Genomic DNA, 17,211 nt, shown 5'->3' with positions numbered 1-17,211 from the left:
CATTCCCAGATAATATGAGCTGTCTTTTTGAAGTAGATAAATAAGATTAATGAGGAACCACTCCAAGTACGTTCTCTCCGCCCCACAGACACTATCTTCACACATATAGCAGGACCTTTAGCCCTTTCCAGCAAAAGCCTGGGATGCTGCTAACATATGGACTATTTCTGAGCCACTACTTCTTGATACTGAGCTGCCCGTTTGCTCTTATATCCCTAATAAATCAGTTGCAAAACATTTCTGGATTCTCTAGTGCCACACAACAATGGGTCCATTTGAGGGCTTACTCCAAAACATTGTATCATACAGGTGTTTTTCCTCCTGATGTTGTTCTGAGCCTATTTTTCACCGGAATCGAAGTTCCACTTCTCATAGGGCTGGCTGCCGCTTCCAGTACCAGCCTATCGCTTCTCAGTTGTTTGCATGTTTATGCATTAAACTGACCTACATCTCTCTCTAGGGAGCGGACAGCAGATGGTCCTGAGGCCATCTGGCATCTCAAGATGCTGCCTGAGTGGCTTGTGGGTCACAGCAGTGGGAGATGTTGGTCGCTGGATAAACACCATGCAGCTGAGCTCCCTGGGGAGTCCTCCGCTTTTTGTATAAACAACTTTGGGCCAGTGTGAGCCGGTAAGGTAACATGCAGAAGGTAGGTCAGACAGGTTACCTTGGCAGCAACAAGAACATTTTATAGAATCATAGAATGATTTGGGTTTGAAGGGACCTTAACGATCATCGAGCTCCAACCCCCCTGCCATGGGCAGGGACACCTCCCACCGGACCAGGTTGCTCAAAGCCCCATCCAGCCTGGCCTTGAACCCCTCCAGGGATGGGGCAGCCACAGCTTCTCTGGACAACCTCTTCCAGTGCCTCACCACCCTCACAGGAAAGAGTTTCTTCCTAATATCTAATCTAAATCTCACCTCAGTTTGGAGACACTACCCCTCGTCCTGTCACTATTTGTTTGAGAGCTACTAGGATCGGGGGGCAGCTACACCAGCCACCTCCATTAGCCTTGCTGCCCCTATGGGAGAAGCTGGTCAATTCACTGGAGGGGCACCACAGTGGCTGGAGCACTCATCCCATGAGGAGAGGTTGGGGGAAGTGGGACATTCAGCTGGAGAAGAGGCAGCTTTGGGGGGCCCTAACTGCAGCCCCACAGTACCTATGAAGAGATTATCAAGAAGACAGGGACTGGCTCTTCATAGGGGTGTAAGGTGGGAGGACAAGAGGCAATGGGCACAAGCCAAAATGAAGGAAGTTCAGGCTAGGTATAAGGAGAAACTTTTTCACCGCAAGGACAGTCAGGCAGGGGAACAGGCTTCCCAGAGAGGCCATGCAGTCTCCATCCTCAGAGGTTTTTAAGATTAATATAAAGCCCTGAGAGACCTGGTCAAAGCTCACAGCTGAGCTTGCTTTGAGCAAGAGGTTGAACTAAAGACCTCCTGTGGTCCATTCCAGCCAGTGAGTCTATGATTAAGCATCAGTCTGGTTTTTAACAAATCCTGCCCAAATCCCAGGCTGCAAAGGGCAGTCACAGCTGCGAGGTCACACTGTGGAAAGCCATAGTGCAGACACAAAAATTAGACTAAGTTTGACCAATCCATAGTCAATATAGACAAATTTCACGCAGCATGTGTCAAGTCATTAAGACTTAATTTTCAAGGGTAGCAGCTGTGTATGAATCCTTCCTTCATTTTCTCCTTCTGAGGGCCTGAGTCCCTAATCTTGTGCTATCACTGTCAGGGCAGGGAATAGCCAACATATCTGGCTTACGCTGCCAGCCAGCAGGCAGCCTCCCTGCTCGCCTATCAGAGCCAGTCTCCCCCGTTCGGTCTCTGCGGCGTTTGCTCCTGCTGTGTCATTCTGTCCTTCCCCCCCTCCCTTGGTCATCCCATCCCTCTTCCCTCGGTGGCAGGGTTACGGTACCAGTGTCCTGCTGCCGGTGTGCCCTTGTCTGAGCTTTCTGCCTGACTGTGGTTTTTTTCTCCACTCAGCTCTTCTCTTTTCTCAGGTAAGTCTGACAAACAGCTTCCTTGCTGTCCCTGCTTGGTGGCACGGTGCAAGGGCTTTAGTCTAAGTACTTCCCTTTGGGACTGTCAGCCCACGTTTTCTGGGAATAGCCTTTAAAAGCCTGGGCACCGTGTGATGTGTGTGGAAAACAGTCAAGTATCTAAGGCTGTTGGTGAAAGTAAGAAATGCTTCTCTAAAGAGTGATAAAAATAATTAAGTTGACTTTGGTTGAACTTGCCTTTGAGTGATTCTAGGGGCCATGGCTGGTTTGCTACAACAATAAGAGGTCAAGACTCAGGTGCCGCATGAGACTTCAGAAAGTCTCTGAGCCTGGTTCTTTCCATGCTCATATGGAAACCAGCCACGAAGCCTCCAAACTTTTGTTCAGTTTTGTACTAGAAAATTACGCATAAATCGTAAAGCTGTTCATATGTAGCATGTGGTTGATAAAGCTGATTTTATCAGCGCTTTCTGAAGTAATACGTAGGACAGTGTGTAGGCTATAACAAGGCACTCATATTTTTCTGGAGGGTAATTGGAGCTGCAGTAGTGTGGGCCATTCCAGAGTTTAGTATGTGCTGCTTTGAGGTGTTGCTGTAGTTCAATCTGGCGTTATGTCGGGGTTAAAAATGTGATTTTTATCAGTATATGCTGGCTGGTGTGAGAATATGGAACGCTTTGTTTTAGGGAATTGTTTGTGTGTGTGTGCATGTCAATTTTGAGCATAAAGCACTAAATGCCATTGCCCATTTTAGAAGTGCTTAAAATAACTCCTGGCTGCAGAGCAGGTGCCATGTGTCCTTCTGCTGGATAAGTGGGGACGCAAGAGCTAAATATAGACCCGTTTGTAAACCCTCCAGAAGTTCGAGCTGCAAGAAGGGAAGGAGGAAGCAATTCCCATGAGAAGGAAGGGGAAGCGAGCACTCTGTTTAAAAAAAGATAAACAAGACTCCACGACGGTATGAAAGACAGTCTAACAGAGACCAATGCCCCGAGGAGCTCCATTGCTCTCCCGGCTTACTCCAAGCTTTTAACAGAGGAAGGAGGAGAATGGAGAAAAGCCTCTCCCACAGTAGGGAGGCAGTAGCACCCTCTGTCTCTTGGTGGTGTTTCCCACTGGAGGAGAGGAGGACTATCAGTGACTCTCTGTAGGGCATCAACCACAAGTGTCTGGGAACAAGCTTCCATCCAAAACACCAAGGCCACGAAAGAGGCTCATCTCAGGGCTGTGGAACCGTTCCAGGATTTGGGACCACAAGAGGAAAAGGGTAAACAAGATGCAATGCTCAGACTCAGCCAGAAAACTGATCAGTCATCCCCCTCACCATAAACCAGGATAAAGGTTGGAATTTTAGGTGCCCTGGAAGCAGCACTAATAGTAGTAGCAGTCACAGAACTCAAGAGGTGGGTAGTCTAAAATCGGGCGAGTCTAAAATTCCTTGAAGAACCAAGGAATTTCTCTTCTGGGGTCAATCACCTAATTTTTAGGCATTACTGTGTCTAAGATAGATAGCATATAATGTAAACACTTTGGGTCTTGCTGCGCTTGGCACCAAAAGTCTTTTATGGCCTGATAAGGAAGAATTCCTGATGCACATCAAGGTTAAACAGGCTGGAGCATGAGTAGGACCGGGGCCAACCGCAGTAAAATCTCCCAGCATCAAAGGCTGTACGTGGGCTGCTGTCAGCAGGCGAGAGCTGCCCTCTCTCCCTGCATATAAACTCCGTGATGCTGGGAAAGGTGTTACACAAAACAAGGTGCAGAAGTCTTGTGTTTGTGCTGAAAGGAGTTATCAGACCTCTGGTTCAGCCTGAAGGAGAATAGAATAAAACATTAAAACGTTTACTTGTCTGTGTAAATACCATCCCCATCAGGTGGGCATCCTTGGATTAAGGGTTCATTGCTGGGTGTTTCTGTGGTTCCATCTCTCCAGGTGGCCTGAACCTCAGCAGATGTGAATAGCCACGGTTTCAGGGACTTGAAAATTACTAATCCCTTTCTAGCCAGGAATGTACGTTAGGGAAGATTTCCTGCGAGGCCAGCTTTTAAACATCTCCTGTCCTTGATTCCAAACATCCAGTTTCTCTTTCATTCTTCCGTGCGTTTCCCTTATTACCGAGAAGCGCTGTGCGTAAATCGATTGCTGCTGTTGATGTAAAGCCCGCTGTGTTTGTAGGCATGCTTACTAATTTACGTAGGAGGAAAGCTTTAGCCGGATGGTGCTGCTCCGCGAGCAACGCAGTTGGGAGCTGGAAGGCAGCCAAGGGAGGGAGTCAGGGTGCAGCGAGGACCACATCAACTTGTGCCTTGTTTCAAAGAGGGAGAGATGGGTAAAAGAGAAATTCGCATTTGGAAACGGAGCACTTAGTGATCTTGTTCTCCCTCTGTCATGAATGTATTACAAAAATAGCTAGTTTAAATCAGGGATGTACTTTGTGAGACTTTTATTCTGTCTAGACAAGAGCGGGTGATCCTGGGTTTTCTAGCTGATTGATCACCAATTGCCAATTAGCTCAAATTAACAAATACAATTGTAAACCCTAATCTGAACATGTCAGAAATAAACACATATTTTGTGGAGCTTCTAGCTTAGCATTTACAATAATCTTACTGACCTTGAATTAATTGGCAGTCAATCAACTCTAGTTAAAACAAGCTCACAAACTGTAGTCTAATATTCATGCTATCTGGAATTATTTACCTAAATTGTACATGTAGGGCCTGATCTTTCAACACAAATTAAACTCAATATGAAATCAAATCAGACAGATATAATTTTACAATCACTTTGCAGTGATATAATGACCATGCCACAAGTAGGAAGGAAAAAACATCTGTCTGACAGAGTCCTTGGGACCAGGTCCAGCTGCCTTCCAGAGCCATTCCCGCTGGTGGGTTGTACCTGTGGGAGGATTGCAGGGGCATGGCTTTGTAGCTAAACAGTTTTCAAAGCACATCCTGACCCTCACTCAGAGCTTTCAATTATAGACCCACAAGAAATTGCTTGAGAAATGATAAACCACAATACTTGACTGTCTTATCTCTAAGCCCAGTCAAATAGCTAGACAACTAAATCTTGAAAAATGTTGCCCTAGCGATGGCCATCACTGCACTTCCAAACACCACTTTGACTGGGGAGAGTTTAATAAGGAACAGCAAGCCATGTATTACAATAAATTACATCTCTCTTATCATAGACTGCCTTTGGCCAAGTTAGTTTATGATTTTGAAAGCTGCAGAAATTTAGACACCATAGAAGATACACGTTACAGCCAACCGAACAGGGCACAAAATGCTACTCCCTTAGCTCCATGTTTTCAAAGCAAGTTGTCTTTTAAAAAATAAGGAAGCAACGACCTCAGATGCTAGAAAAGAACCGAGAAAGCAATCTTCTTCCTCTTGTAGTTCCCCACTGACACCAGGGAGGAACAAAAATCAGCCTGAAAAAGGACTCATGGCTATAAAGGGTATGGAGTCTGTAGTCAAGCAGAAGTGAGGGCCGGTTGCAGTGTGGGACCCAGCTGTGCACCCCGCACCTCTGTACTACCTCGTGAGGGTAATGCAGCAGTGACAGCAGCTCTGCTGGCACTCTGAGAAAGAAGGAACCTGCTCTACACTGAGTTTTCCAGCCATACACAGTCAGAGATGCTGTTTCTGCTGGCCCACACCTTGCAGGAGCTGGGAGCAGATGCCTGGGATGCTCTCACTGACAGTCCCACCACCAGGTCCTGGGTAAACTGAAGCAGCTTCTGGAGGAACACAGACCCATCGGGGGCTCTGGATTCACCTGGCTGAGTGAAGCTGCTCAAAGACACAGGAAAACAAAAGCTTCTCTTTGTAAACTGGGAGCAAATTAGCTGAAATTTGCCTCAGAAAACACCACGGACTATCAGCCCATGTTACGCCTGGTCAGTTTTACTTCGCTGTGATTTATTCCATATTTTGTACTTTGTCAAACAAGCTGTTGGCAACATGCAGCAAGTACAAGAGTGGTTTATAGCTGTTTATCTTATTCTTTGCCGTTATGGTGATAGTACCAAGCCAGGCCACTTGTAGATCAAGCACCACACTGGGCTCTCCAAAAGCACAGTGCAATTTTTGATGTACTGGTTTCATTTAAAGTATTCATTTTTTGTGGTTATTGACTTCAGATGTGATGATGGGGAAGAAATAGGAAATGAAACTGATGTAGCTCTGAAGTGAAGCTGCCCATATTGGTAGCCAGTGTTGCAGGTAAACAGATCAAGAAAAGTAAACATGGCAAATGGAATCACAGAATCATAGAATGGTTTGGGTTGGAAGGGACCTTAAAGATCATCCAGTTCCAACCCCCTGCCATGGGCAGGGACACCTCCCACCAGACCAGGTTGCTCGAAGGCCCATCCAGCCTGGTCTTGAACACCTCCAGGGATGGGGCAGCCACAGCTTCTCTGAGCAACCTGGGCCAGTGTCTCATCACTCTCATAGTGAAAAATTTCTTCCTAATATCTAATCTAAATCTCCCCTCTTCTAGTTTGAAGCCATTATCCCTTGCCCTATCACCACATGCCCTTATAAAAAGTCCCTCTCCTGCTTACAAATAGTGTGCTCAGGGAGGGAAGTGGTCTAAATGACTCAGGTGCCAATTCGCATGTTATCGCTGGCAACATGAGTAAGAGGTTTTGATTTTTAAGTATTAGGTTTGTGCAGGCTTTTCCTCTTGTAAAGTATATAATTTGCTTTTCTCCCTGCAGGTAAATCACCTTGGTTGTTCGTTTAAGTGTGACATATTTATCAAGCCAGAGCCGACGGATGAGCTGCCATCCCAAATTGCATACAAAATTACTCCCGTGCTGCTGAGCTTTGGGAACAGTTAGAGGACTAATTTCATGTGCTTTTACATTAACCCTCCGTTTGTTTGCTGTCAGGTACCGCACCAAGCATGGAGAGCAACCAGTCTCCCACCTCGCCCAGGCAGGACATCCAGGGGCAGAGCGGGGACAATCCTGCCCCTGGGTCACAGCCCCCAGCTCCAGCCCCCATGGAACAGCCGAGCCCTCAGCCCGAAGCAGCCATGTGTGACATCTCCGAGGAGCTGAGCCGGCAGCTAGAGGACATTATTAAAACCTACGGGTCTGCCACCAGCCTGATGGAGGAGGAAAGTGCCACTACGGGAACCGACAGGCAGGAGAAGGGAGAGTCAGGCAGCGTGGAGGATGCAGAGTATGAAGATCCAACTGAGGAGGGTGAGAAAGAGAAGCTGGCTCCTGGAGATGCTGCCAGAGTGAAGGAGCCCAGCGGCAGCAAGGAGCAAAAGCTGGAGAAGAAGCTCCTGAAGGGACTAGGCAAGTATTTATGTACTTACACAGCCCTTCTGCGAACAGAAGTAAAACCTCCCTGGTCCTTGCTCTCTCCCAAGTTAAGCGTCTGCCATGGATGATAGGGATTTCTAGTTATCACTAAAAGTTACGGTGACTGTTACAACTTCAATCTAACCGACAATTATTTTCAACAATTGCCTGACCGATACAGGTAGGCTGTATCAGGTATTAGTTCTTCTAAAAAGACAAAAGTTTAGGATTATATCACACAATCCTGATGTACTATTGGGCCACCCAAAGCCAAAGCTGTAAGTCTGACGACACACTGCGGGAAGTTGCTGCTTAGCCAAAGGAAAACCTGGCCTCTCCTTTGTGCCTCAGTAAATTTTTTTCTTCCCCTGCTTCCTCAGGTACAAGTTCTCAGCGGTCATAATAGTGTTAATGGGGCTACTATGTGGAGCGGGAATCTGCAGAACAAACTCACCGTCATGCCCAGGTTATTTTTCAGCTGGCAGACCTCCAGACTTATCACAGACTATATGAAATAAGCCAATACACTCATTTTATCAGAGCACCTCGGCCACACGGCAGGGCTCTGTTAGCTGAGCTACAAAGAAGTCTCAGCGAATCTTGGCAAAGTATGTCCTTTCTGCTGGGCAGCCACTAGAGAGCAATGTAGTCCCATCCCAATCTAGCAACATGTAATTTATTTCCTTTCCTACACTTAACTCCCGCCAATTTTCAAGCCTTTCCTTTGCATGAGAACCCAAACCCAACCGTGGACTAAGCCTATAGAAAAATCACTGCAGGACATGCTTACAGACAAGGGACTGAGCAGAGGACAGGGTAGAGATATTTTTCCCCAAAATTCCTTGAATGTCCAGGAGAAAAAAAGTTCCTCAGTTTCTATTGCCTTGGCTTTGGAGCAGTTATTGGTACCTCTCCAAGACCAGTGAAAACACTACCAAAGCACAGTTCTTCAGCTGCAGTTGCAACAATTTCACTCTGGGATTTGATTTTGGCTCTCTACGACGTATTTATACTGGTGCTGCAGAGAGAATTCAGTTAATGTGAAATAGTGGATTTTCTCTACAGGCATCACTGCCGGACTGTGCTAGACTTGAAGTAGAAAAAGTCCAGCCTAAAGCAGAAAGCAAATTTGCTCTCACAGCCTTGGGAAAGAGGAGCATTTGGAAAAGCACTGCCAAGCCCCTGGCACTACAGCCATCCTTATCTCCAGGGATGCCAGGGACATTTTGTATTCCATGAACAAGCGTTGTTCAAGCTCCAGCTCGTACTCAGGGCTGAAATGAATGCCAAGAGGTATCAGAAGAGAAGCAATACATAAACAGCTACACAGTGAATTAGCTACGCACGCCCAGATAGTTATTAGACTGTGAATGCATTGTCTCTGGTATCTGTACTCTCTTCACCAAGTCAGGGAACTGATTTACACCACAGTCGTGCAGCCCAGACCTGGCTGGCAGTACCCGCTGCTCTCTGATTGTTTGCACCTGCACCATAGTCTCTGTACCCAACTAAATCTTCCCTATACCTTGTACGGGTTGAGCAGCACAGGGGCCGAGTACACCAGTTTTGATTAGTTTTCAGCTGCAAAGAGCTCTGGCTTCTGAGTCTTCAAGGTTCAGGCCCTTTCCATCCTATTTCAGTTAAATGTACTATATATGTGACCCAGTCATGTTGCAAAAACATTACACGAAAATTAGATTATACAGGACAAAAGCATTTCACAGCTAATGATTTTGCTAGAAGACAGCACATTACTGGGATCTGAAATGGAGGAAAATTCAAGCATGTTTGTTCTTACGGGGAGAAGGAAAACCCAGAAATTCATAGAAAAAATTATTCTCTTCCATCCAAAATGCCTCATTTCTCCCAGAGTTTTTACAGATCCATGCATCAACCAACCAGTTTCATAGAATCACAGAATCATAGAATCATTCAGGTTGGAAAAGACCCTTGGGATCATCGAGTCCAACCATCAACCCTCCACTACAAAGTTCTCCCCTACACCATATCCCCCAACACCACATCCAAACGACTCTTAGACACATTCAGGGATGGTGACTCAACCACCTCCCTGGGCAGCCTATTCCAGTGTCTGACCACTCTTTCTGTGAAGAATTTTTTCCTAATGTCCATTTCACAGCAGTACATGAGCTACAAACTACTTCTACCATCAAATTTCTGCTTCTTTTTCAAGGGAAGGAAGCCACCCTACTGATGCAAAGCTTGAACAAGCTGAATACTCCAGAGGAGAAGATGGACCTGTTATTTAAGAAGTATGCTGAGCTGGTTAGTAGAGCATTGGTTCCCTTCTATGCAAACTGTTTGTAGAGGAAGGTATAAAAAGCTTATGACCATACAGCATGGTCAAACCTCATGTAGCCGTAGTGTCCTTCCTGTTAAGTGAATCCCAAAATAATTGCCAGGGTTAAATAATCAATTATTACTCCAGCCTTCTTACTCCAGCTGGAAGAGGCATCACGATCACAGGCTCTCATCCTGCTGGGTGACTTTAACCACCCTGACATCTGTTGGAAAAGCAACACGGCTGGCTGCAGGCACTCCAGGAAGCTTCTAGAGTGCCTAGACGACAACTTCTTGAGACAAGAAATCACCAGCCCTACTCGAGGAGATGCATTGTTGGACTTGTTGGTCACAAATGCAAGTGAGGCCATCAGGGATATCAAAGTTGAAGGCAGTCTGGGCTGCAGTGATCATGCTCTAGTGCAGTTCACTCTCTTAAGAAGTTTGAAGCCCAAGAGGAACACCATCAGGACGCTAAATTTTAAGAAAGCGAACTTCCAACTCTTCAAGGAGTTAGTAAATAGGACCCCATGGGAAACTGCCCTTAGGGACAAGGGAGCAGAACAAAGCTGGCAGATCTTTAAGGATGCTCTCCATAGAGCACAAAAGATCTCAATCCCAACATGTAGGAAATTGGGTAAGGAAGGCAAGAAACCACCATGGTTGAGCCGGGACCTGCTGGTCAAACTAAGGGGTAAGATGGGGCTACACAGGAAATGGAAGAAGGGACAGGCATCCTGGGAAGAGTATAGGGATGTTGCCTGGCTGTGTAGGAATGAGGTCAGGGAGGCCAAGGCACAGCTAGAATTGGACTTGGCAAGGGACATAAAGAAAAACAAGAAAGGCTTCTACAGGTACATTAACCAGAAAAGGAAGGTTAAAGAAAATGTACCCCCCCTAAAGAGCAGCAATGGGGAACTTGTATCAATGGAGGAAGAGAAGGCAGAAGTTCTCAATAATTTTTTTGCCTCAGTCTTCACTGGCAACCCCTCTCCTCCTAGCTCTTGTATTGATGGCCCACAAGTTGAGGATCCAGGTGACAAAGTCCATCCCACTATAACTGAAGGCATGGTACGTGATCACCTAAGGCATCTAAAGACATACAAGTCCATGGGACCTGATGAAATCCATCCCAGAGTCCTGAAGGAACTGGCAGATGAAGTTGCAAAACCACTTTCCATGATATTCGAAAAGTCATGGCAGTCAGGTGAAGTCCCTGCAGACTGGAAGAAAGGAAACATCACACCCATTTTTAAAAAGGGAAGAAAGGAGGACCCTGGGAACTACCGACCTGTCAGCCTCACCTCTGTGCCTGGGAAGATCATGGAACAGATCCTTCTGGATGCCATGCTTGGGCACATGGAGGACAGGGGGATGATTCAGGACAGCCAACATGGCTTTACTAGGGGCAAGTCCTGCCTGACTAACCTAGTGGCCTTCTATGATAAAGTGACTAGGTCAGTAGGCAAGGGGCGACCTATGGATGTAATCTATCTGGACTTCTGTAAGGCCTTTGACACAGTTCCTCACAACATTCTACTTGCCAAATTGGAGGGATACGGATTTGATGGGTGGACGGTTCGGTGGATAAGGAATTGGCTGAATGGTCGCACCCAGAGGGTGGTACTCAATGGCTTTAAGTCCAGATGGAGAGCAGTGACTAGTGGTGTCCCTCAAGGGTCCGTCCTGGGACCAGTACTGTTTAACATTTTTATCAAAGACATAGACAGAGGGATTGAGAGCACCATCAGCAAGTTTGCAGATGACACCAAGCTGTGTGGTGTTGTCGATACACCGGAGGGACGGGATGTCATTCAGGGGGACCTGGACAGGCTGGAGAGGTGGGCCCAGATGAACCTCATGAGGTTCAACAAAAGCAAGTGCAGGATTCTGCACCTGGGAAGAAACAATCCTCAGTATAAAAATACAGGCTGGGGGATGAGGTATTAGAAAGCAGCCCTGAGGAAAGGGACTTGGGGGTGCTGATTGACGAGAAGCTGGACATGAGCAGGCAATGTGCTCTCGCAGCCCAGAAGGCCAATCACATCCTGGGCTGCATCAAAAGAAGTGTTGCCAGCAGATCCAGAGAGGTGATTCTGCCACTTTGCTCTGGTGAGACCTCACCTGGAGTACTGTGTGCAGGTCTGGAGCCCTCAATATAGAAAGGACATGGACCTGATGGAGCGGGTCCAGAGGAGGGCCACCAAAATGATCAGGGGGCTGGAGCACCTCTCCTATGAGGACAGACTGAGGGAGCTGGGGTTGTTCAGCTTGGAGAAAAGGAGGCTCCGGGGAGACCTCATAGCAGCCTTCCAGTACCTGAGGGGGGCCTACAGGAAGGCTGGGGAGGGTCTGTTTACAAAGGCCTGCAGTGACAGGACGAGGGGCAATGGTTTTAAGCTGGAGAAGGGGAGATTTAGATTGGATATTAGGAAAGAATTCTTTACCATGAGGGTGGTGGAACACTGGAACAGGTTGCCCAGGGAGGTGGTTGAGGCCCCTTCCCTTGAGATATTCAAGGTGAATCTCGACGAGGCCCTGGGCAACCTGGTCTAGTTGGGGGTGTCCCTGCTGACTGCGGGGAGGTCGGACTAGATGACCTTTGGAGGTCCCTTCCGGCCTGGACCAATCTATGAATCTATGAATTATGGGTGAGAAGGAGAAAAGAAGTAAAAAGTGAGGAAAAACAAGCTGGACTTTGGGTTAAAAAGCTGATAAGGCAGAATATTTGTGCTTAAAGGCAAATCTACTGATCTGACCCACACTGGGGACTAGAGTCTGGGCTCCCATCTTCACCTTCTGCATGGAACTCTGTATGTGAGTGCTGCTTTAAATTATGTGTCAGTGATTTAATCAAAATGAAAATAATACAGGGCTTAGTATAAAATGTTAGGAAGCAGAAAATCAGAAAACAGAGTACTGAGGCTAATTGTGAGAGAAATCACAACACAGTGAAATGAAGAGTGGAAGCCTCTGGCACCATAATGTTACCCCTGTAACAATGCCAGCTTCCTGACTCCATTCTTTCTACACTTTTCATGGGTTATTTTCGGATCAAGTATTTTCTTCTAAGTAGTTAAAGGGCTGTAAGGCCATAAGCTGGGGAAATCTTACAAATGAAAAGACTGCTGCATTTTACAGTTTGTGGAGTGCTGAAAAATATGCCAAGCAGAACACTGACTTTGTAATTGGTTTTATGCACAGATGTGTCCATGTCTCATCCTAATGTGAAATTCAGCTTTCCTTTTTTTTCATGTAAAATCCTCTGATTTCATAAATTGGGCTCAGGCTGTTTAGCTCATGCTTAAAGGCACTTCAGGCCCACGACTTAACTGAAATAGGTCTTCTTCTTCCTGTATAGTGTACTCTCCACTGCATTCAAATATCATCAGAGCACTGTATAAAACAGGGGTCCATATTTCCAGCAACCCATGCAGGACAAAGGTGCTAAAACCTAAACACTGAGCATTCGTTTTTGACATCCTGTGCCATGTCACTAAAATAAATCATTTAATAAATAAAACCAAAAGCTTGTTGGAGAAAGCCTTATACTGCTCGGTCAGCAGGGCTGAGGGGTGTAGTGTGATTAATAACCTGTCAGCAGCTGGCTGTAGCAGTTACCACTCTCTCTGCTCCCTCTTGTCCATCCCCGTCACACGCTTCAGGTCACTTTTTGCTTCTGCTGAGTTGTTTTCCAGCCAGATCGGCTCCCTGGGCCGTGTGGGTGACACAAGGACTTGTTGCAGCATGGCTCAGGGGAAGGTGCAGCCAGACTCAAGGCTGAGCTGGGGACTGGGAATGTCTTCATCTCCATTAGATAGATCTGCTGCTGGCTGTGGCTTAAGAGGGTGCCTGTACTCAGAGACCCTATGGAGCACCAGCGCTTCCTCACAGCCACCTATAAGCTATTTAACTGTCAGCCCATGCCCTGGGACAGTCTATGGTGATGGGTACACCAGGAAACAGAAGGCAACAGGGAAGAGGGACCTTTAAAGGTCCCTTCCAACCCAACACGTTCTATGATTCTATGAGTCTAAGAGCATGGGCCGGTGTGAAGGAAGCCTGTGGGGATGGGGAACGAAGGCAGTGTAGCCATTTGGGCACAAACCATGCCATGCTACTTGCTATCAAAGAACATATTCACTAGTACTGGTGTAGGCAGAGTGTTTGGGGTTAGTAAAGCAGACTGGGCTTTACTTCGGCTTTTGCCCATAAAGAGCTGTTGCAGAATTGTTTGTGACCATTTTATTTTCAGAGGTCTGAGGGTCTCACAAGTGCTGGGTGCAAGAGCTATACACTAGTAAATAAAGATGAGTATTGCCATTGTCTGCAGTGGGGTCAAGATAAAACTTTTTTTCCTAAATCGAGAGTTTATCTCTCTAGGACAGCCTTCCAAAACCATAATTCCTTCTATTTGTAGCTGATTTTAGCTAATATTTTATTAACTAATCATAAATATTTATCATTGGCAGCCCTTTTGTCATTCCTATTTACCAGTGAATTCCTTTCTTCAGTGCAAAGATAACACCATGTCTTAGACATCCCTGAGAACTTTGAAATATAAGTTTCTAGCGCAAGTCATTTTTATGGGAAAAAAAAAAAAAGAGCAAAAAGCTTGGAACACTTCTCATATCACAATTAAGACCTATTTTATTCTAAGCCCCCCATCTCAAGCACAGATTGAGTTGAATCATCTAAAAATTTGGATAAATTATTATCCGCTCAGCACAGGCTGCGCATGCAAAATGTGAAGCAAAAAGAACCTTTTTTGTGTTTTTAAGAGGGAAGGGGAAGGGGCCAAAATCAAGCTTATAAAGGAAAATGAATCTCAGCCTTAATTACAGAGAGGCTATTTTTTTCCCTACAATACTAGAAAAATTATTTCAACGAGTGCAGCTTGATTAGATGCAAAAGCCCCTATTTTGATCTGCTGGGGTAAAAACACACAATACACGTGCTGAAAGTTGGGCATAAACTGTAAATATACTCCAAGCTGGTGATTGCATTGTTTTGTGGTATGCCTGGCTGTGACTTGACTGTTAATACATAGAGCTCTCTACTGTAAGCATAAATTACAGAACATCTGCAGAAAACACATCCTCAGGCAGAGAAAGTGTAAAATACGATGCCTCTTGACTGCCGTGTTTGAGCTGCACATCATTCCCCTGCACTCACAAACTTTCCCAGTCATACTGGGGTTAATAATTAATACTAGTGGTACCATATTATTAGATAATCTAAGAATAATAGCAGCTATTATTATTAAGGTTTGCACATTGCAGCTCACGTGCTGCTGTTTTTCAAGCAGAAAACGTCTGGGCTTCAGAAATATTTTGCAATATATGCACGCCTGTGATACAGCGAGGAGGGCTGCTGGGTGTTGGAACGGGAGGTGAAATCTTTAAAAGCTTCAGAGGTGAAATGCTTCTTTGGCATGTCTGTTAGGATGTTAATTTGCAGTGCAGGAAGTTTTTTCAAAGCAGCCGGTAATAGGCACGTGTCAGAAGAAATGACCAGTTTGTGTAGGGACAGCTATTCGCAATTCTTTGGCTGCCCTTCACCCCTCCTCCAAATACACCCTCCTCCCCACCAGCCCTCTAGGAAAGTTCCCAGGTGAACGTCAGGGACTATCCATATGTTTGTCAATAATTACATGGAGATGAAGAGCCCGAAAAAGGTTTGATTCCCTGCCACCCACCCCTGTTGATAATGGCACCTCCAGAAACACAACTGATGGGTGGTCCCACGTGCACTCACAAGCAAGAGGAGGTGCCCAAGCATCGTTTTGGGGAATTCTTCCCTGAAGAGCATTCTCCTCCACCAGCAGCAAAGCCCACACACAGAAAGCATCCCTGGTCTCCAGTGCTTCTTTTGCTGCTGTTTTTTCTAACCAGTTCCTGGGTATCTAGGAAGCCTCTTCTTTTTCAGGAAGCTGCAAAACAGAACAAGCAACTATTACGTTATCTCATGATCTGGAGAAATCTCACCATGTAAAGCGCTACTGGCTGCTCTAGTTCCTAACACTGAAACAAAAATAAAAACCTCACAGCTGCCCTTCAAAGAAATTCAAACCAAGGAAGGAAGGGCTGAAATGGTGTGACAAGAGTATTAAAAATTACGTTCACCCACCCACACCACAGGACACTTGGGACTGTTGCAGCAAGAAGGCTTGGGACTCCCTCCAGGTCACTCACACCTCTCCCGTTAGCACTGATAAACATAAAACATTTCCTAAGAAGTTCAGAAAGTGTGAAGACTTTCCTCAAACCAAAAGAGCTAATTTTATTTTCTTTCCTGTCCTTCCTTATTTCATTTTAATCCCTGTTCCCTGCCCAGCACGAAGAACATCGTGCCGAGCAGAAAAAGCTCAAGTACCTGCAGAAGAGGCAGGCCCAGATCACCAAGGAGAAGGACCAGCTGCAGAGCGAGCACAGCCGAGCCATCCTTGCCCGCAGCAAGCTTGAGAGCCTCTGCCGGGAGCTCCAGAGGCACAACAAGAACCTCAAGGTGAGTGATGGCCTTACCGAGATACCCATGGGTGGGAAGAAGGTGCTGATGTCTTCCCATCTTGCTCTGGTACGAAATCAAAGAGACATTTGCATCTGCACGTGCAATATATCATTATTCCTCGTTTGGAAATATCCAGGTGCTCTTGGACACTGAGTTTGCCCACATTAGTTGTAAGCCCTCTCCTTGTGTTATCAGGGAGCTCAGCACAGAGAAAACCAGTGGTGCCAACAGACCAGGTCCCTGAGACTGCAGATAGGAATACATGTGCATGGATAGGAGAATAGGAACACCAGCTTTGCTCCAGGTGTTTTCACATAATTTGAGCATTTGGGCATTTTCAAGTGATCTGTGAGGGTTAGTAAATCAGGATATTTGCCTCAAGATGTCAAAACTCAAGACAGGAAGAATGCCAACGCTGTTTATGGAAGTCATTTGGATTATGAGAGTCAAAAGAGTTCAAAAAGGAAATTTTCAGGAGTGTCAAAAGGCTGGGATCCATATGCCATGTCTGCCTATTGCTTGGTTCATTGCACCATTTAAATGTGAAATTTATAATATGATTATGCTTCTTGAAAAATTTTAGGTTCAAGAAGTATATTTCTGTTGTGATCTTCCCTTTTTTTCTGAGTACGTTAGTAATGGTGATGTTATTATTACACAAAAAGCCCCTGCTTTGATCTATTCAAAATCCTTCTTTATGGGGATATAGTTATGTATAGAATTACAGATAGGAATTCTCAGCAGCAAGAATTTCACCTGATATAACCTCTATTAACTGTAATGGATTTTCATTCATTTCCACCAGCTCAGGAGCGGGGCCTTCAGGGTCTGGCTCTGACTTTCATTGTATCTAGGTAAGAATATCGCTGGGAGGGGGAACAGCCACATATATGCTCAAATTGAGCACTAGTAGAAGGACAAAAGGAGTTTAACAAGTAGTTAGGAAAACCAGAAGCAAACCTCTGTGTGCTCAGGTATAGCAGCGCAAAACTGGTAGCGCCAATTATATTTTGCCTGTGATTTGTACCAGACCTAGGCTACGTACCTCAATACTGA

At 45.8% G+C, this 17,211-nt stretch overlaps 1 protein-coding gene across 2 annotated transcripts in view; it reads left to right on the top strand.

Annotated features, from left to right (window-relative positions):
- Nucleotides 1-1,842: 1,842 nt before the first annotated feature.
- TXLNB (taxilin beta) overlaps nucleotides 1,843-17,211 on the top strand; it is a 39,772-nt gene continuing 24,403 nt past the window's right edge. Inside the window, exons 1-5 of one of the 2 annotated variants that reach the window (XM_074144403.1) lie at nucleotides 1,923-2,014; nucleotides 2,874-3,417; nucleotides 6,922-7,338; nucleotides 9,539-9,630; nucleotides 15,982-16,152. In XM_074144403.1, coding sequence (XP_074000504.1) covers nucleotides 6,936-7,338; nucleotides 9,539-9,630; nucleotides 15,982-16,152 — 666 coding nt within the window. In that variant the 5' untranslated portion in view covers nucleotides 1,923-2,014; nucleotides 2,874-3,417; nucleotides 6,922-6,935. Of the gene's footprint in view, nucleotides 2,015-2,873; nucleotides 3,418-6,921; nucleotides 7,339-9,538; nucleotides 9,631-15,981; nucleotides 16,153-17,211 lie in introns of both variants that reach the window. The other variant, XM_074144402.1, reaches the window with a different exon arrangement.

The sequence above is a fragment of the Numenius arquata genome, chromosome 2 (genome assembly GCF_964106895.1).
Source record: "Numenius arquata chromosome 2, bNumArq3.hap1.1, whole genome shotgun sequence".
NCBI classification, from domain to species: domain Eukaryota; kingdom Metazoa; phylum Chordata; class Aves; order Charadriiformes; family Scolopacidae; genus Numenius; species Numenius arquata.
The sequence above is the reverse complement of the archived record's forward strand: the minus strand, read 5'-3'. Positions and strand labels throughout refer to the sequence as shown.